The sequence below is a fragment of the Dendroctonus ponderosae genome, unplaced genomic scaffold (genome assembly GCF_020466585.1).
Source record: "Dendroctonus ponderosae isolate FM_Combo_2020 unplaced genomic scaffold, Dpon_F_20191213v2 Dpon_F_20191213_5, whole genome shotgun sequence".
Taxonomy (NCBI): domain Eukaryota; kingdom Metazoa; phylum Arthropoda; class Insecta; order Coleoptera; family Curculionidae; genus Dendroctonus; species Dendroctonus ponderosae.
The window spans coordinates 3,086,609-3,108,565 of NW_026018715.1; the positions used below are offsets into that span (position 1 = coordinate 3,086,609).

At 33.0% G+C, this 21,957-nt stretch overlaps 1 protein-coding gene across 8 annotated transcripts in view; it reads left to right on the forward strand.

Annotated features, from left to right (window-relative positions):
• The window catches only part of LOC109544355 (cAMP-specific 3',5'-cyclic phosphodiesterase), a 796,409-nt gene that overhangs the window by 523,466 nt on the left and 250,986 nt on the right, over positions 1–21,957 (forward strand). For 6 of the 8 annotated variants that reach the window (XM_019914478.2, XM_019914476.2, XM_019914477.2 and 3 more), the window contains 2 exons: positions 18,316–18,498; positions 19,947–19,979. In XM_019914478.2, coding sequence (XP_019770037.1) covers positions 18,316–18,498; positions 19,947–19,979 — 216 coding nt within the window. Of the gene's footprint in view, positions 1–15,534; positions 15,754–18,315; positions 18,499–19,946; positions 19,980–21,957 lie in introns of those variants that run through there. The other 2 variants (XM_019914479.2, XM_019914473.2) reach the window with 2 other exon arrangements.

The following is a 21,957-nucleotide window of genomic DNA, read 5'->3' on the forward strand; positions in this document are numbered from 1 at the left end:
GTCAACTTGGCATCAAAAGTTGAGTTTCTTCCCAGCAAAGCGCAATCTCTCATCACCTCAGTAGGTATGGTAGGTTTCAAGCACACAGCTTTTCTTTCCGATTAGGAATGTCGAGCTAAACTCTTATAAAAACTTCTCATTGACCCACATGATTTATCGAAGAAACAAATATACAGGAAAATAATTTGATTTGAATATACTCTTTTAGAACATATAAGCGATGGACAAAACGATACGCAAAAATAGAAATTGGAAATCATGTTCAAATTCCGACATAGAACGCAATCATGCCCCAATTAGCGTCACAATTGGCACGTCCATATCACCAGAGCGGAAAACAGCTATTATTGCAACTGCATCGATAACAATTCAAATTTCCACGTCAATGGAAACTTTTACCTCAATCGGACGCGAAATAGGTGGTCCCTTTAAATTGAAAGTTCGAAACTGCTGATTTAACTGTTAACTAGTGGTACCATTCTTCTAAAATAATTGTTGTTGTTTTTGACTACATTTTCATAAAATAGAAGTGACTTTCTATAGAGTTTTACAGAACATACTAAATAGTCTGAAAAGAGGCTGAAGTTTAGCAGCAAAGTTGTATGTCAATTTTTATTAATGAAAATATTTAACATTTAATTAAACTAATATGCGKTTTACAGGAAAAAATATTCCAACACTAAATTTTATTAACATACATTTAGCAGTTTTACGACGCTTGTTCCACATCTTTCCTACAACTTCTAGGTGGTCTTCCGCGCTTTCTGCGCTCGGGAGGGACCCATTTCCATATTATATTTGGACTATCTCTATCTATCTTTTTCTATCTTCTATCTATTTCCATCCATTCTTTGGAGCTGCTCGTACCAGATTAATCTTTTGGTATCTATTGTGTCTAGAATGTTGCCTTCAACGTTCACCATCTATTTTATGGTATAATTTCTTAGGTGATCTAGTCTGGAAATATTACAGCTTCTTCTAAAATAATCCATTTCAAGGGCCAACATCCCATCGTTAACCGTGTTTCCGTTGAAAGATAGTGTAACTCCAAAGAACTTAAATGAAGAATAACACTTGATCTTACCGTGCCCCACTTCCAAATCTTGTCCTTCTACCATATATGGGGTATTTTTCATGTTTACAATGAGGCGTCAGAGTCTTCATAGCTCTTTTGAAGTTTGCGAAACATGTAGGCATCTGGCATCGACCTCATGTTCCGCTACAATAACTTTGTCATCCGCGAATAGGGGTGTATAAGGTATCGCCATTGAGACACACTTCCATTGTGCAACAATTCCGTTTCAAAGATCGAAAAGGTTCTTCGGGATATATTTTTAAAAATAAGGGAGCAAAATACTAGCCTTGTCTTAAGCCTTTTGTCACTTGAAATTCCTTGGGCATTCGCTTTCCTATCTTTACTGAACTTGAATTGTTTGAATATAATGTAGTAACGGCGCTAATATAGGCTTCATTGATACCAGTGTTTCTCATGTTGTACTGTATCGTATGCTCTCTGTAGGTCAACGAATATCTAATGAACAGCCTCTTTTGACACGTTTTTCTATCAATTTTTTTAACGTGGAAACACCATCAAGACATGATCTTCCTGCCCTGAATCCATTCTGCTCCTCAGATTTTGCAAATTGTTGCTCAATAATTGCGTTTTAACACCCAGCCATAAAGGCGTGCATTGAACACATAAAACTTATCCCCCGATAAATCCTGCAATCTCGCCTGTCTCCGCTTTTGAATATCGATTTAAAAACCTCCATTTTCCTTTCATTTGGGGGATCTTTACCCTCTATACATTGATTGAAGATGGACTACTACTTTTGGAACTACCTTTGGAACAGACGAAGATATGAGTTGATCAGTTGGAGATATGATTGCAGTTTTAGCGAGGTTTTTTTGAAAACGTTATTCCGTAGGATTTCAGATCCGTGGCCAACGCAAGTAACCAAAACTCTGTTTCTAGCAGAGTTATTAAGAACTAGCGTAATGCAATGATTATGATAATTAAAAAACCTTACTTTCCCAAAAAGTTTGTCTTGCCTACAATCTAATCAGTTACTGAAAAGAGTTTTACTGATTATCATTCAAATAGCTTTCAGCAATCTTATCACAGTCACCTTGTCTTGAGAACTCAGTAAGGTGGAACTCTATAAGATTTCCAAGAATAGTACCAAAACCCGATATAATTTAAAACATTCGCGATAAAAATGATATTTTTAAAATTTACCTTTCAATTAAGTATGTGCATCGCGAGTAAAAATGGGGAACATAAAAACATGTTCCAACCATGTCCATTTATTAATTTATTTTTATATCGATAAGACAAGTGATCATGATTTAAAAGTTATTAATCACAAAAAGTAAAAAGCGGAGCGATAAGATCTGAAAAATATTTGACAATTTAATTAACAAACTAGATAAAATAGGAAAACTTATGATATCGAACCCCTAAATAAACTAAACCCTGCTTTGGCCTAATCCGCGAATTATAATCAGCCGAAAATGTTATCAAGTGTATTCTGGTGATTAATCATTATATTTGTCAGCATTAATGCCGTGGAGTCTCGAATACTACTTTCAGCTGTAATTTCAAGAGTTTAATGAGATGATTGCTTAGTCTTGTTTATTAATGAATGTCAATATTACAGTGAATTTTTCCGGAATCTAAAAACATTTAAGCCGCACAGATTCAATAGATATGCTTTTGGCTTGTTGATTTACTTGAACAAACAAAGATTGGCTTTAAATGGTTTTCTCTTCATGTTGTCTACATACCTAGATTGCCAAAAAGAAGCCACATGAATTTAGTTCACTTAAAGTCTGGGTCTTTAGAGATAGAAGGCCGTGTATAATTTTGAGGATAGACTGATGGGCTCAAGTCTAAACTAATCGGCTTAGTAAGCTGGAATAACAGAAAGTGTGCTAATAGTGTGGATGTTAAAATATTCAGACAACAGATGAACACTCCAAAAGAACGATAAATGCCGGAATTCAAATGTTTCCTCAAAATTTCATGAAATGTCTCTTCAATTTGTAAGTTTACTCTGCATATGTTCGCATTTGATAACTATAAACATCTGTCGAAATTATATTTGATTGTTTACAAATTTATTCTATTTTCTCGAAAACCTATTTAAAAGTCTAATTAATTATAATAATTTTCCCAAATGAGAAAAGTCTATGAAAATTAATTGAAAATGTCCATTACTTTGTTTTCTGCATGATAACTGCTGTCGAAACTTTATGAGTGCCTGACACTTTTTCTGGAATTTTACTCTTATATTTGCATTCTCCAAAACGGAGGTTTTACTTTATTATAATTTGCATTAAGCAAAGTTTTACTGCCTCTACCACTGCTAGTATAAACATCCTAAATGTGTATACAGTTTACGACGCGTCATCGGTCATGCCATGCACACAAAAATTAAAATATTTCTATAAATACTAATTACCTGAAAATAGAAAGTATCTGTAAAGATTTCTGGATCAGTTGTTCTCTTACTTGGTTAAGTTTTGACTGTTGTCTCTTGCCACTGATGAAATTCAACACATATTTAGTTCAGCTAGTCAATATAATTTCATTGGATTTCCTTTGATTCTCCAGATACAAGCAGGGCTACTTTATGAAGAAATCGTAGACGCTAGACTACCACGGCAACATTATTATTTGAAAAAATTAGATATCGCCATTACTGTACACCTTTAACTTTATAATAACATAAAAATACTGATTAATAATTTGGACGATTGGAAGAATTGGAAATGACCATACGATTTTCTTCCATGCCGTTTATATCCGCCGTGTATTGTCGATTTTAGAGGTGCTATAGTGTCGCGGATGCAACGATTGCAAGGATTAATGTGCAATGTGGCCACCAGTATCTGCAATTATATTTCATAGATAAGTTCTGTTTTGTTGAGGCGGATTCCTTGTTTTTACAAACTGTTTGTTGGGTATTTTGCCTCAAAAATTTTTATCTTTAAAAAAGACAGATTTTCCTCACGTCTTTTATCACAGATTGATAAATAGTGCTCTTATTTAGCAATAACAACGAATTATTTATCAAAAAGTAATAAAAAACTATCACCTAGAGGGTATCCTGAGACACACTTAGGCTCAAGCTGTAAGGGAAAATTCCAATTAGTAAATAAATTAATTTGAAAAATTGCCTTGACGTTTTGATAGCAACTAAATAATATAAATACAAATTTTTTGAGGCAAAATACCTAACAATAATTTTGGAACAAAAATATATTTCATCCTGTAAAGCACTAATTTTTTACCATTTTATCACTGAGAAGTTGGAAAAACTTCATAAAGAAAGTATCTAAGATTCTCATATGAGCATGACTAGCTTTTCATAACTAGAGTATCCGACGGCAATTGGCCCAGGTAGTGCACACATTTTGTATCTAGGAATATTTAGCGCTCCAACTGGCATATTTCAACTGGAAGGGCCATCGAAGGAGTCCCTTAGTTAAAGAAATTAAAATACAGCTTTAAATTAACTATCATCATGACCTAGTGGTTTTAGTAAATATAATCTATAAAGACAAGAAATTCGTCGGTATTATCGAACCCAGCTGATAATAGATTCGGAACCTGTCCTGGGTGTCCCAGAGGTAAACTATCCTCGAATTTTACACTGTCCTTATATAATCATAAGTTCAGTTTTCGATAACCACCTCTACGACGTGTCTGTATGCAAATCTAGGAAATACAAATATTTTATTAAAAATTAATTGGATAGGGCAATTTAAAAAGCCACTCTACAAATCCATCCGGTCCAATATCGGAAAATTATAGTGCAACCAGTCCTCTATGAAATTGAGCCGCACATGGAAAAAGCTGGAACAGGCCATTTCGATTACGAAATGGAGTAGGTAGTAACCTTTTGAATTTATCAAATCAGTTGAGTGCCATGTAAAATCAACAACTGTATCGATGAAGACATGTAATCAATTATCAAAGAAGGCACTAAAATTTATTTTAGCAAAGTAGTTTGGCCTAGATAGAGAATCTTTCTATTTTACATTCACGCGTCACGTTCAATTAACAATAAAGCTTCTAGCTCGTTATTGTTGAGGCGAATTCATGTCTTATGTGTTTCTGCAATTAATTTAAGAGAAAATATTTTAAATGAAAATTATTTATTCCATTCAGTTGAAGTTCAGTTCTCGACATAGAATATGAAAAGCTATCGTTCACATAGAGATACCGTCCGTAGGTTTGAGCGGAGAGGCTTCTAATGCACCCTTTTCAAACCCGTTCATAAAAAAAATTGCAATTGCTAAACTGAAAGAAATGCGCATTTCTATATTCTCATCATAAAAATGCATCTTCTATACGTGGTCACTCTGTACACTCTGAAAAGCTCTGTTATACCAGAAGAAAGCAAACTCCTAATTAATATTTTTCATTTGTGAATAGTAATTATTTAATAAACAGAGATCTTTCCTGTTTTACGTGCTTTATTTTCTTCAGCGCTTCTAGGTGATGCTGGAGGGCTGATGGTGGTTCTAAAAGGCATTGACTTAATCGATTTTCCTGATTTGACCGAATTACTGTTGAAGTGGTTGTCCATTTATTAATTAGTTGATGGTGCACTAGCAGATTCCTGACGTAGGAAATATCCGTATCCGTTTCAATTACTACCGTAGCATTTTGCTTATCTGCAGCTGGGATCCATTTATTCTTAACGACATTCACTAAATTTAGATCCTAACGTGCTCCTCTATTCAGGTTATTTTCAAGAAGTTTGGTCGCTCTGGAGATGATATTTTTTTCTTATCGCAGCTGCTTATTGAGTTAATGGTGTCTTCTGTTGGGGCGACTTAATGGGACGGAGTGATCCTTGGTAAACTTTTCCTATTATTCCACAGTGATATTTCTGACGTACTAAGAGTCCAATTAGCGAATTCATTTTTTTTTCGGAGAGGTTTAAGTTTGGAAAATGCTCTTTTATGCACTCCCAGAGCTGGTGGTCTGTCGCTCTGGGTTGTGTGGGACTCCAGCTCAGCTGTTTACCCACTAAAACCCTTTCCTCACCGCCGATGTGGTGTTTGGTCTTGCACCGCGGTCATTTCTGTCCTATTGTGCCCTAATTAGCAAATTACTCGGTTTAACGGTTTTGAATGCCTTGCTCCTATGTTATCTTCTGGCGAGCTAAAGTTCATTTAAATTAGCATGCTCTCAGGTCTCATGGTCCAAAAGTCTCTAATCAGACCAATACAAGAAGTGAAATATCTGGGATTCAAACTAGACGCCCGACTTCATTTCGATAAGCATGTTGACTATGCTATACAAAAGACTTTCATGGCTCAAAGAAAGTTATACTCTCTCCTGGCGCCAAATTCATTTCCATCACATCGAAACCAACTTCTGCTCTGCACCTCTAATATAAGACTCACACTGATTTACGGCTCTCCTTTCTGGAGCTCTGTCAGTAGTAATTCCACGAGACGGAGTGTTCAAAGGTCCCAAAATATGTTCCTGAGAGGCGTCCTATCGGCTGGCAGATACACCAGAATAACAGAACTGCACGAAGCTACTGTCTATATAGCCAAATATATAGATACCATCTCTGGCAAATTTTATCATAGCGAAGTGCAAGGCTCTGTCCTCACACAAGTGCAAACCTCACACAAGTTAGAGCAAACGATCGCCCTACCCATGGTCCCCTGTATAAGCGACTTGGCTCCTAACACCACGTGTCGACAGACCAACACTTAGGTCATGGGCAAAGGAAGCAACCGGACAAACATCTGACAATATGTTGTTACTTTGTCTCTGCCCATACCAATGTGAATGTGTAATAAATTTTTATCTATCTATATAATCCCTTTTGAAAAGAGTCGAATTAAATTTAGCAGTTTCGCGTTCGTCAGAGTTTTCGTCTGATTGTATAAAATATCTCACAGGAAATGTTTCTTCATCTTGATGTAAATGCCGTTTGCTTGTATTCAACTGAATAACTTTTCGCCCTCATGAATCCTCGTGTTACATAATTACAAAGAGACGGCGACGGGCTATGAGAGAAGGTACTCAAATATTGGCAACTCTCTTACAAGATGCAAAAGGGCGTGTTTGATATCATCACTGACAGACGTCTAATTTTTCTAGTTCTCTAAAGTATATATTAAGTTTACACTAGATGCACATCTAAAATCGGTAAAATGTAATACATGTGTATCTTTACAATCAGCCTAGACAAGCACGCATTTAAAATTTGAAAACATTTTTATCGGGATTTTTTTCTTATCTTTTTTACGGCTTAATTACGAGTTGTTTTATTTCACAATAATTAACCAATTTCTTATTAAAATCAAGAACAAAAAATGTTGGTGTCTTTTGATCTCAATAAATAAGTAATCATATATATAAATAATCTTTATTTCCTACAGAAAAAGGCTATCGACCCAATCGGTCTTTCTGCCTAGCTTATTCTAAAATTAATTCCTACTCCTAACACTCGTATGAATTAATCAGCTATAAAAAAAATTAAAAAAATTAAAATTCTTGGCTTACAAAACAAACAGATCTTAGTCCTTAGTTCAGTTGCGTTTGTAGGTGTTCTCGTAAATTATCTGTTGGGGAACGAAAACGAGAGTGTTTTGTCGGTCTTGTGAGGCAAAGGGGATTCAGTATGGTCCAGTTGTGGGGGTTAAGTAATCAATATCTTACCGAAGTAAGTTCGGCAAAAAATGGTGCATTTCTGCAAAAATATTTTTTAAATTTTTGGATTCAGATAAAGTTTTATAACCCGGAGTATTTTAAATATAGCAGATGTTGTTAGACAACACGGAACAAGGAGAGCTTAGTGGCATTTTTTTGGAAATCAGATACAGTATTTGGAACATTTTTTTTACATTTTTCACTTCTTTCACTTCGTTTTAGAGACTTACAGACATATCAATTTCATCTCGTTCCCAAATCGATCCCCTCGATTTTGCAATTATTTATGTAACAAATAAAATACTTAACGCATTCTAATAACAAACTATAAGACTTTCTTGTAATATAGAAACATATAATTATGTCTCAAAAGTATGATTATTATCTATAGTAGTTGGCTCTTGGTTTAAACAAGGTTTCAGAGAGAAAAATGATTTCTTGGTGGATTTTTTATTTGTAGGGTCAGAGTTAAATAGAACGCTCACTGAATATTTTCCGGACTGAGTTACTGCTTAACAACAAACTGTTTAAACTCCGAGGAAACTATTGTTGCACAAAACCTAAAGCAGCGCGTCTGGTGTATATTTTGCCTCCGTTAAATCGCTGTTGATGTTAATTGTGGGATTTCCTGCAGGTCTCATTTATAAAAATATCTAATGTTTACAAACTTGGCAACTGTGCGGTTTACTAGTAATAAAAAGCTTGGAACAATTTTTCAGATCAACGGACCGTGCATGTAATCGAATGCCAATGAAACATCATCACCAACACCTTAGTTGATGTACGAAAATCGTACGCTTCGTTTTTTTGAACATAACGCAAAATAGTCCATAAATGTGCGAATACATTGCCCAGATTTTACTCTATCACTATCTTATCTCTACGATTTTTTTGATAGACTTAGTTGCAGATCGCGCGTCGGTTCGTGTCGGCATCGTGCGCGCTGGATTGTCAGAGGTTTTTAGTGCAAGTGGTTATTGTTTATTGTACTGAAATTAGTGCGTGAATTTATTGGAAAACGTTGATTCTTTAGTGAAAAGGTTTAGATACAAATCGCTTTTTATCTGTTTTGACTAGATGGTTATAGCGAAACTAACATGTGTTTTGTCGCATAAATGTGTACCTGTTTCCTTTCTTTGCTAGAGCTTCAGTTTTTCCCCGCAGTTTTCCTATTTGTTGATACTTAATGAAATCAAGTGCTATTATATTTTGCCCACAGTGGGGCCTGCAAGGGTCAAAAGTCGTAACTATTGGATAATTACCGGAAAAATACAGATCTTACTGTGCTGGACTATAATCGGTATACAGAGAAATACTAGTAATTGACTATAGCTATTTTATCATGAGTTTTTCTATATCCACTACTTTTCTCGTGTAGCCCATGCTGGTTAACTCGGGAATTTAGGTAATCGACCAACTACCTAGCGGTCTGTTATTTTTTTAAATCACTTTTTTAACATGTCTACTGCAATCTGGAAAAGCCCACTGAAATTTTCAAAAATAGCGGCGATTTGTCTTGCCTGTTATGTGGGATTTTTTTTATTTTTAGGATTTAGCCAACTTCCTAAGGTTCTTTTTGGTATACTTCTAATAGTATCTCTATTTTTCAAAATAAATGTTAGTCGTCTATTTTATCGTTTTTTGTTGCGAGTGAGAAAATTAGAGTTAGTAGTAGATTGAAATTAAAATTAGACAACCCCATTTTTCACCAAACACTGATAGTTGATGTAGTATTCAATTCATATTGCATAGTCATTGAGCATTGAGCATGTCGCTTATTTACCATAAAATGTCCAGATAAGTCGGGATTCAAAACGTAGAAAAGTAAACTTTAAACCCACAAACCTCTCCTTATAAATGTGGCGTCAACATTTCGAAATATTAAGCGTAATTTTACCACTAACCTGCTAATAAATTTGATTGAAAATGTAGCGATAGAAAAAGCTATTTGCTGTAGCTTTTTCTATCGTTCAATAAAGTTTCTAAATGAGTCACGATTTTCACAGTAATTACTCCTATCTGTAAAGATGAAATAGACGGAATTCGAATTGAAATAGAATGAATTTACCTACCATATAGGTATAGTAAATGACTTGCGTAAAATTTTTTAAATACGCGTACAAAATATGTAAAGGAAACCGTCTTAGATGGCTCTAAATTGTTAAACAGACGAATTGGAACTAGTCTACTTTTCAGCTTCGGTTTAGCTGCAGTTATTAAATGCCCAATGCATATCTTAAGAAAACTTTAATTTGTCTGTAGTCTCTAACTGTCTAGTAGTGAAAAAGACGAAAAAATGCCAAAACGATACTTAACGCTCCAACTTTACAAATGATTAATTGCTAAAATTATTAGATAATTCTTCGAACTTTGGATATAATTCAATTATTTGTGTTTACTTGCTAGCACCGATTGTTTAATCTAGGGTTATTGAATCTTTAAGTTATTACTTTTTGGTCAAAGGTTTTATTAATCTTAAATTAAGCTAGCAGATTAAGTATTATAGAAAACAATGTATGATTCTATTAAGAACACAGTATTGAAAAAGGATATAGGTTCACGGTCACTTAATAAAAATCCGCTTTTAATTACGTCTCTATATTTTCCAAGAGATGTTTATTTTGACTGAGCTTTAAAGATTCAACATAGGTAAAAATCATTAAAAATGTGTGTTTTGAATATAGAGTTTGAACTTTACATTCGCCTTTGACATTGCAGCGTGTACCAATCAAAGACCAAATTTTCACGGTCAATACTGATTTTCCATAAATAAGTGATAGTTTCTTGACCGGTATACCAATAATTGGAAGATGGTTTTCCATAAAGTGTTATGGTCCTTTTCGCATAGGATTTTAAGGTGAAGTTGAAAATTTACTGAGACACATATAGGGCCGGTATTATGATGTCTGGTTGACCAAAGGTTGTGATTGAACCGACCGTTGGATTAGGGCTAGAGAATTGGACTATTGGAAAGGTATAATAAATGCTAACCAGTGGTTGAAATACCGTTTTATTTGCGGTTGATTCAATCTGAAAACACGTCTGAAACATCATGTGAGATTCTGGGTTTAGAGTTTATCTTAGTATTAAAATTCACAGTCACTTGATCCGATTTAAGAGTAGTATTAAAGCACTTATTTAGAGTTTTAAACTAATTTTACAAACAAGCTCATCAGAAGCTATAATAATAATATTAAAAAGTTTAAATATATTACATATTAAAAAATAAAAAAACCGCATTTCTAAAAATCAAATTTTTGTCTTCATTTCTTTCTTGACAGAGGCCTTCCAATTTCAGCTTTGTTTTCTCTAATTCCTCATTTTGTATGGTATGCAACTAGATTTTCAATTCATTTGCAGTGTGTGTCCGTATATAGGTACTATTCGTTTCCGTTTTTCAAACATTTTTATGTACAGAAATTGGCCAGAAATCAAAGAAAAACACTACAACTTAATACTGTAAACGATCACAAGAACCATCAGCTCTTCGAACTGACAAGACAGCAATGGTTTTCAACCGGGGACAAATGTGGCCAACATTAAACAATACAAGTCAATTTCCAGTTGAGGAACCACATGCTCAATATTTTTTATAATGCATAAATGGAGTCAATCGTCCTTTGAAAATGAACCAGTTTCTGAGTCGACGGTTCAATCCGGCTTTTATAATACCGGCCCTTAGCCTCCCAGAGTTGTCAGCATTTTAAAATCCTTAAACTTCAAATGAAAGAACGAGTATCTTCTGGTCTTCTAAAATTGGTTTGTAAAACGGCTAGGACGAAATAAAAATGTTAAAATCAGAAAATATTCGGATTAACCGACCACACAGAAAAAAAGCTGGAACAATATTAATATATTATCATCTATAATTAAGACATTACTAATTCAGTATTACATATCTATCTATATATATTATTTACATGTTCCTAAACAATATTTTACGTATCTGCTTACATCACACCGCACTGTTATCACGTTTGTTATATACGTTTGTATCGTGTCATTGCTCGAATTTCACACTTAGTAAATCAATAAATCAGGGATATTATGCCCCCTAATGGATAAGTTGTTGATGTAATGACAAATGTTGTAAAGGTTCATTATCAGGAGCATTATCAAGCGACAGCTACCTAACGATGGAAATTGACGTTATCTAGCAGATAGTATAATGGGTAATTTATCCACACTTAATTATAACAGGCTTTAGATCTCGTACCGCAAAACTGTAGTGCTACAAGTATTAGAAATTGGAACTGGTAGATTTCATGTTAAAGATAAACGGTTGTGTGATAAGCAGCATATCTACCAAATTATTTCAAAAATGTATTAAAAAGTATTAACAAAATGTTTTCCTGGGTTTCAATAATTTATTTGAAATTCACAAATTATTTATTTTCAAACAAATGTTTCGGTGTTTTTCCAGCATCCTCAGTTAATTTAAGGATATACAGGAACTGAGGATCACAGGAAAATAGTTTATGTTAACATTGGAAATACAGTCAACAAAAGTTACATGATTAAAGAATATGCGGATTAAAATCGAATTAATGATCTTTTGAAATAAATTAAGTTCGCAAGTTTATAGTAGTTTCAAACGATCTGAATTGCTTGCGGAATTTACAATTGCATTATCTTGCATTTGGTTGCAATTATCAGTCACGGCAAAAATGTATAAAGCAAATTGCTTTAATTTTGATCTTAGAGATTATATTAAAACGGTAAAACGGCTTTCGCTTTTTATAAAACGAAGACTGCAAAAGCTTCTAGTTCCACGTTTTCAACAGGTCAACATACCGTCAATTTAGATATAAACATCGGAAAATTCACGAAAACCAGTGCAAATGTGTCTTGAAAGTTTTCCTAGAAGCAAAAATCCAAATTAATATATATTTGCAGAGATAACCCTATATAGAAAAATGTTTCATCCCAAATAGACACACTTACAAACATACCGAAAAATGACTAGAGGACAGCCAGCCAAAACAAGACACCAAAACCAAAAATGCACAGTTGGAAAATTTAAGATTAGTAAGAACTAATAATATGCTTCTGTGATGATGCTATTATCTACAGTGGCCGGGTTAAAAAGCTAATATTTTTGTAAAATGTTTATTATTCAACCGCTTTCAATGATTTATTTTTTAGTGTTTTCAATATTCTCCTATAGTCTTTTGTTACTTAGTCCAATTTGAAAAGTTTCATTAGGACAATTTTTACATACACGCATACTTAAAAACATACTTAACAACCGATTCTTGCTTGAAATGTCTTAAAATCGGTCTCTACCGATTTTTATTGTTCTGCAATATTGGTTGTGCATAAAAATCAGTATAATAAAATCATAAATTATTACAGAGGAAATACTGTTTTTGAAGGATTAATTGAAAATAATAAAATTTAATTCCAAAATTTAGTTTTGTTTCAGTTTAACAACAGGGCAAATTGTCATTATCCAGTTTAAAGCATTAACAATTAATAATGTTTTTAAAAAATAACAATTAAATTTTGTATTTCCAACAATGACGCAGTCCGCAGATATTCTATGCTTTGAGCGATGGTTAATAATAAGATAACTTTGTCCGTCTTTTTTGAGGATATTCCGAACTGTATTTTATATTCAATATTAAATGTTTTATTTATTTTCATCCACATCAGTCATAACAGAACAATGCAAATGAGAAGATGTGGACTTTAGGTCATTTTAAGTAGTAATTGGTATGCATTTTTCTGAAAATTAACATGGGCACATTGTTTATCTTTCTAAACCTAAAGAAACATCCTACAAGGCACATGAAAAAAGACATAAATTTCCTTGTCAATGTGGAACTACAATCAGTACCCACAAATCCAATGTCAAGTTTTCCAGCATAACATTTCGCCGATTCTGTTTTTTTTTTAATTTTACACGTATTTTTTATATTTTCCTGTATTACTCTCATCTATTTATTAATTGACGGAAATTCACATTGAACGCTGATCCAGTGTTCTCAGTGTCGTAAATGTGCTTTCGAGAAACCATGTTGTCTCATGTTTAAAATATTACTTATAAAACACGTAGATGTATATTATGCGATATACACCCTCTACCGTATCTACATCTACCAAAAATCTAGTTTGTATCACGCTCAAGAAGTTTCTTTTTAAATATTTCGTATTTTCCTACAGACATGATTTCCATTGATTAAAAACGAGTCTACGTTAGAAGGGGCTTCATACTCAAAAAGGTTAATTTTCTGTGTATTAACGTTACAGTATTTACAGTAAGTACACTTAGCTGCTATTTTGGAAAAAGATAATTAGTAATAAACTTTAAAGTTTGTTTCTAATGCATAATTCACCCTTAAAAGGAATCAAATAATATTACAATTGATTCATTTAATAGTTAAATGGTCAGCATACGAAGTTCACAACAATGTATTTTATCGCTTTGGATAAATTTTAAACTTAGAGCTAGAAAGCGCTAATTAAATATTTGATTTTTTCTGAGACAGCAGTTTAATTGGTTATATTACTTTTCGAATAATAAGATAATATTGCAACTTCATATAAAATGCAAAGAATCGACCAATATGTAAGGCACAAAATAACTTGTACTTTATAAGTTATACGAGTATAATCAAATAGATAAAAATCTTTTGTGTAAAAATATTGGCTTGTGTGCTCAAAATGATGAAGAACTTGTTGATCATTTACTTCGCAAAACGTTACAGAATATTAGAGTGCTGTTGTTGTTGATTTATTATGTTTTGTTATTCTAGTAAAATTGACATAGGAAACCTGTACATCATACGACCTATTTTTTAATACTATCTATCTATTATATAACATATGCATATTCGCGCAAATCCTTAATAGAGTTAATAATTTTGATGTGTCTTTTATTCATCATTCTTAGGGGGGAATCTGGGTACTGAATTTTATACTAAATCCACCATTTCTCCGTGAAATGTATTAGTATTATAGCTGTCGGAGAAATTTTACTTATATTAATAGTGATAACAATAATAGCTACAAAACGGCACGCTTCTTTAATTTTTCAAAAAACAAAATATTAACTTGACAATTTTTTATTACACATCATATATTTAACATCTGTTCTCATGAAACCGATTTTAGCTTTAAATCCAGTTTGGGTAGAGTGAAAGACAAAATGTTCTCGAAACGAAGCAATAGTTGGAAATCCAATGATTTTCAGTTTGAGTAGATGCTACACCACTCGAGGCTTGGTCGAAAATTTATTGTCGACATGCAGTTTATCGATTTTGCCCTATTACTGACCTACTGACTGATCAAATTATTTTAATTTTTACTGCAAATTCTACCAGCAAAATTAAGATGGAAAGTTCTGATGAACATTGCTGCACTAACGGTTCGTTTACCAGATACTTACAGCTGTTTTAACTACATACTAATTTTACTCCCGATTTTCTGTCTAATTAGGTTTTCTTTTCAATCCAAGCACGTTTGAGTTATGAGTTATATAAGCGGTAAGAGCTGAAGAGCAAAACATTTTTTAAATTTACTTCTGCATCTTATATCTGCGTACTAAAGCGTTTACGGACTTTTATTTTTTGTCTTGTTTTTGACGATAGAATATATAATATATAGCAAACCAGTTCATATACCCGGTCAATCATTTGTAGATAATGATTCTATGCTAAAGTTTACTCTAGATAATTGAAGTTTTTAGCATTGGCTACTAACATTTACCTTAAAATGTGAAGTAACAGTAATGAAGAGTGTGTAATTAACTCAACACCTGATTGCTCCTCTAATCCTTTGCTTTAGTGCTTTATCGCTTCAGCTATAACCATTTAGTCATCATAGTAATTTGTTTCTAAAGGTATTATTTTGGCGGATGTGATACTACATCTGCTAAGTGCTAAACAAAACAGTTTCTTTGTGGTGAAGCCTGATGGCGTTTTCATATGTTTACTCTTGAAGCACAATCATTTACTGAAACTGAATAAAGGATATACCGTGTTTGCGAGCAAGATGTCCGTTGCCCAAATAGTGAAAAATATGAAGAACCGGAAACCTATGAAAATTCCTGGAAGAACTTCGCAGTAGGTATCAACTGGGTTAAACGATTTATTAAAATAAAGATACTAATACTGTTTTTTTTAAATTACACTGTAGACGCTGGAGTTTTCATTTGGAAACTGAAAAGCAACCCTAATGTATGTTTCCTAATGAATTTTGCAGCTAAATATCAGCCAGTAAATTTCAATGTTACGTAAGTACAGTGAAGTACAGTCAGGAAAAGTAACATCATGAATGTTACGTAAAGTTGAAACATTTGCTTCAAAATTCATAATAACGGCTTGAACCTGTTATTCGCTCACTTTTTAAAATAGCTGATATTACAAAAGAAGACTTAGCTGAATCGCCTGAATTAGCCATCGATAGATATTCAGGTATTTCAAAATGGCATAGAATTTCGTATTTAGAAACGCGCTCAAAACTTTACTATTTAGGCATGGCAGCAGATAAAAATCCCAATTTATTTGACGAAATGTATCTCCTACCTGGGTAATATGGCCTGTTCTGGTAGAGGGTTTGGGAAATTGAAATTTAAAACGTTTCCATTTATTAAATCAAGTTTAAAATAATGCAATAATATCCCTAAAAGATTTGGCAACAGCCTGGCAGGTTTAACAACATTTGTTTGAAAAATATATGATTGTTTCTTTAATTTAATAATCAGTTTTAATGCCAACTACAATTACAATTATATACAATCCTTTGTGATTACTTTTTAAGTACTTATCAGGTAAATATTGATGCTGCTTAGGTTGTTCATATTGTTTATGAAAGCACTTAAACGTGCGCTATGTAAAGTTTGGAAATCAGTACAATGTAAGCTTTCGAGCGAATCGCCTTTGAAGTACCGAATGGTCGCAAAGGCTTTACTCTTCTGATAAAGTTGGGAAATGTGCCTCTCCAGCAGACATGTGAGAATAGTTTGCCTATATAATACACTACGCCGAAATTAACTAGGAATTGTTATTGATACTAGATAATGACTGGTGTAATTAAGGAAATTTATTATCCCTTCTCATATAATATTCGAATATACTAACAGGAACAAATGGCTAGAGTATAGCTAGTATGACTTAGAGTAAACACAAAGTAGTTCCTACTAAACGCCCTTGATCTTCTGACTTAAGTCAGTAAGTGGCGGTGGTCCCACAGAACCACCGGTAACTATCAAGCAGATTTCCAAGATATGCGATTCCCGTTGGTCTCACAGAAAGCTTCACTAGTCATCCACTGCCATCCACTCGTTCAAACCATTGTTTCAAAATTTGGGATGCGTTCTAAATTTTGTAGTTTGTAGAGGTGTGGCAAACGGTTATTTTCCAGGTTCCAACGTTTCAGTTTCATTTTGGTATTAGGTTACAAAAGTAAGATGTTACTTTTAAAATTTTTCATTAAAAATTCGCAATGATAATGATGGTAGAAATAGTGATGATAGATAATGATTTAGTTTATTAAAAAAAAATATTCCTAGCATTGGTAAAATAAAAATGATAAATTCTAAAAATAAAAACAAAACATGGGTTATAAGTAACTACTAAAACGAAAAAAAAACTGATAATAAAATCGAATGGTTTAAATAAAAGATACGCTTTGCATGCGAAAATGTTTAAAAAGCTAAATTTTATTTAAAAATTAATTAACATTTAAGAATAATTTTTCGCACCCGCTTTGGAATTTAATCTCTCGATGGAACTGAAGTACTAATATACCTGTGTTTTAGCCTTTGATTATAAAACTAACTTAGTTTTATATTCAAAGGTTTTTGTTATGAAACAAGTTTGTCAAAATTTTTTTAAATTCTAGTCTTCCTCTTGTCTCTTTTTTACCTGAACTTTCTCTGATTGATGGGGCACCACAGTTTTTGTAACAGCATTTGAATTATTTACGCGTGTTATTAAGTCAACAATAACATTAAATAATCCACATTAACAGTAATACTTATAGACTAAAAATGCTGATTTCTATCATCACCGAAACTAGACAATATTATGGTTCCTGGAGAACTCAACAATAATTCTTATAGACGAAAGATGATTAACAGAATAATCAACATAACGCGCAACTAAACATATTTTCCGTTGACAAATGTTTAATGAAACCAAAGATATTAATAAATAGACCAAGCTAGTCATTCATAAATCCTGATTTGTTTCGCAGCAACATTAAATTCTACCGATCGGCGATTTATCAATGAAAAACAGATGGTAGGAATGAAAGTACTAAAAGTAGGTACCGATGGGTATATTGACAAAGAGTAGAATTAACCGAAAAACCAACTCGCAACTCAAACATGTCTGTATTGATCGATTTATTCTAAACATGAAATGTTCTGTGACTTTCTGAGCTTTATTTCATTATATGTTTGAAATAAAAAATGCGAATGTTAAATGCGTTTTCAAAAAACTTTTTAATTTTCGATAATTCAGCCCATCTCGATATTCTAACAAATGGAAGACTTTGCCAGTTAATATTTACCATAGGTATGCAAGGTGTTTCATGAGGAAGGAGCATTTATACTTTGTTCGCAGTTTTATTCCGATTAGGCAATAAACTTAAAAGTAATTGTTTATTTTTGCTTTTTTCAGTTTTGATGTTGAAAATGGAGCTAGTCCAGGTCGCAGTCCATTGGACGGCAGTGCTTCGCCATCCGCTGGATTGGTTCTGCAAAATTTACCACAGCGTCGTGAAAGTTTCCTCTATCGCTCGGACAGCGACTTCGAAATGTCGCCCAAATCGATGTCCAGAAACTCGTCCATCGCAAGCGAAAGGTAAGTTTAGAAAACTAAGTCAATTTCGTTGTTAACATGTTAATTAATCTGACGTTAACATAGTCACCTAGACAGCAACGACATTAATGTACAAAAAACGTTTTTGAGAAAACTGGTATAACTGGTTTAAAAGACAACTTATCTCCATTAACGAAATATTTTCGGGATGATTTCCTTATTTTCTTCTGCGAACGCTTCCGTATTCTCTAGGTCATAAATAATTGTAAAATAGCGACCACTTAAAGTACCAACTCTTGATGAATTCTTAATTCAGAAGCTAAAATTAATCTGACCAGTGCTGTTATGTTCTTATATATTGACATATTTATGGTTTTTGCTATGAAACAAGGCCCTAAAGAATCTTGCACAGACAATTTTATATCTGCTTCTCAATAGAGTGAAAGTATAAATTGCAGACGCATCTTTCTCAACCCTGACCAAATTCGGATTATTTCCTGTACATGCAGAAACTCTGTTATTTACGTATTTTACTACCTTATTTATTATATGATTGTCTTCTGGTGCGTTTACCACTGACATCAGGTCAAAGAATTGCCATATTTTCATTTTCAATGACGGCTCTTTTCCACTAATTAAAAAATTACTGACAATGTCGATTTTTCGAAACCACCTTCGAATGGCTTTCAGTATTTGAATACCTGTCTTCAGGCCAATGTTTTTTAAATGTGTGAACACTTTTTTAAAATTTAACCGACGCAATTTGTGCCTAATTTTTTTTCTATAATCCTATATTTAGGGCACTCAAGGTATACGTACTTGCTACTTAGAATGTTGTTTGCTTTTTAATATTGAGCATGCACCTTTGCTTAATCACTCAAGTGCTTCTTCGCACCTTTTATTAACGTAATTTTTTCGGAGATAGAATAGGCCTTAAAAGATCGTTCGAAGTCATGCAAAATTGCAAATACTTGAAGTGTAAAGTATAAGTATAATCCAGAGGAAGGAGCCGTCCCGTGTTAACCTATATTCAGCTTACACCGATGTTTCGTATTCTGCGTTCCATTTTGTATCAGCAGGCCGCTATTCTACCGTAATTATCTGCAAACAGATCCATATAGTACAAAATCAATGTAGGGCTGATCAGGGCTCCATCTGGTTAGAATAGTTTACATCTTCTTGCAAAAATCGGCATTTTATCAATTTTGGAACTTAAGTATATTCTGAGTATGGTTTTCCTGTTTTTTATGTAGTATTGCTAAGCAAATATTTAAAAACACTCTCTAAACGGGCCATTTTATACCATATTAAGAAACAAGCGATACTGTACAGCCCAAAGTTGGACAGTTGAAGACTATTTTCCCGTTATTTCAGGACTTATATTTGTATTTTCTATGTATTGTAGAGCAGTTTCTTTATAAGAAAATCCTTTAGTTTGATGAGATTCTTCATTCTAATACATTCTAAACCAGTTTCCCTGTGTTTTCCAGATTCAAGGAGACTGAAAACATATTGGACAGATCGTATGTATCGTTTGTAGATTATTTAGTAGGCAATGATTTCCATCAGCTTGTTTTCCACGCACATTTTTTAGAAATGTAGTTTACATCCATTTGCATGAACGCAATGACTTTCCATCAAGCAAAGAGATTAGCTTAAATGTTATATCGTGACTGATTCCGATACTAACGCATAAGAGTTTAAGAGCATGAGTGTCTTTTATTGAGGAATAAAACAAGAAAATCGTGATATGGCGAAACCTCCTTACTCTTGATTCATTCGCCATTTTATGTCGCCCAACGTTCAGTAGATTTTCTGACGGGGAAATGGATCAATGGTTTTACAAACCGCTCTATTGTCAAGATACATTTGTTCGTGTATAAAAAAAGTATGTTTAAAAAAATATGAATCCAAGAAACTTTTTTTAGATTTCAGTATTACCTAGAATTACCTAGGAGGCTTTTTCCGAACATTAACGGCCATCGAAGCAAGTGTTTAATCTACTTCATTAATACTGTGACTATAACGTGATTAAAGTTGTTAGATATTTGAGAAATTAATAAAATATTCGTTTTATGGAATACAGGGTGTTCCGTAAATATGTTAAAATATTTTAACAACGTGTTATTCTGGTCATTTTAGAGGTATTCCTGAGAATTATTTTAATTTGAGGTTTCGTTGTTGAGATATTTGATTTCCAAAATGGCGGAAAATATTAGTTTTTGTTGTTTTCCGTTAAAACGGTTAAACATAGAAACTTCAATTTTGGTACACATTATAAGCTAATTGAGTGCCATTTTATGATTATGATTTGTGGTTCAGTTTGTTTTTATACAGGGTAGAAATGTGGAACCCCTATTTTTGTTTTATTCAGAACTTTTTTGTGTGCACTTAAACTTATGTTGACATATTTTTTTTTAATTACTACAAGTTATTTACCATCTTTTTTATCTCTTACTGTTTTTTTCCTAAGACCACTAGTTTGCCCGCAAAAAAATAAAATCGTTTTATTTGCCGTTCTCAAAATGTGTAAATAATTAGTTATTTTTTTAAAATGTAATAACGTTTTCATATAATAATTTTGGTACGCATTATTAGTTGATTACTAACAACCTATATTATTTTTCTAAATTGTGTATATTCGTTCAGATTACAATTATTAAGTTTGTATAAATTTTACTTAAATAATAACATGGTGACAATATGCGCAGCGAATTAAACAGACAAAATTAAATTTGAATAACTTCTAATGTTAACTTAGCAGCTGTTAAAATTGGTCACACTCTTGGCATAATCGCAGTTATTTAATGAAATTAAAATTTACAGGCCGTAAAGTTTGCACTGAAGTTCTTATTTCGTTAGAAATATTAAATATTCTTTCCTGAAGTTCTTCGATTGTATTCACTTCTGTTGAATACACCATATTTTTATGGCCCCAGAAGTAAAAATCAAGCGCGTTTAGATCGGGAGATCTAGGAGGCGAGATTATAGGAGCTTCTTGACCTCTCCCAATCCAACGGCTTGGAAAGTGTTGATCAAGCCCAAACAATTTATTTTTTTGCGAGCAAACTAATGCCCTTAGGAAAGAACAAAGATGTAAAAAAGTTGATAAATAACTTAGAGTAATTAAAAAAGGTATGCTGATAAAAGTTTAGGTGCACAAAAAAACTACAAAACACTACCATAGAATGGGAAGTTTCTATGTTTAACCGTTTTAAAGAAAAACAACAAAAACTAATATTTTTCGCCATTTTGGAGATCAAATATCTCAAAAATCAGACTTCAAATTTAAAAAATTCTCAGGAAGGCCCCCCTCTAAAATGACTAGGAGAACACGCTGTTAAAATATTTTAACTTACGGAACACCCTGTATTAAAGTTGTAGATAAGTTCTATATTGTTGAGGTGGATTAATTTTTTACAAACTTCTTTTTGCGTATTTCGCCTCAAAAATGTTTCTTCTTTTCTCTACAGATTTTTATTACAGATTGATAAATAGTGC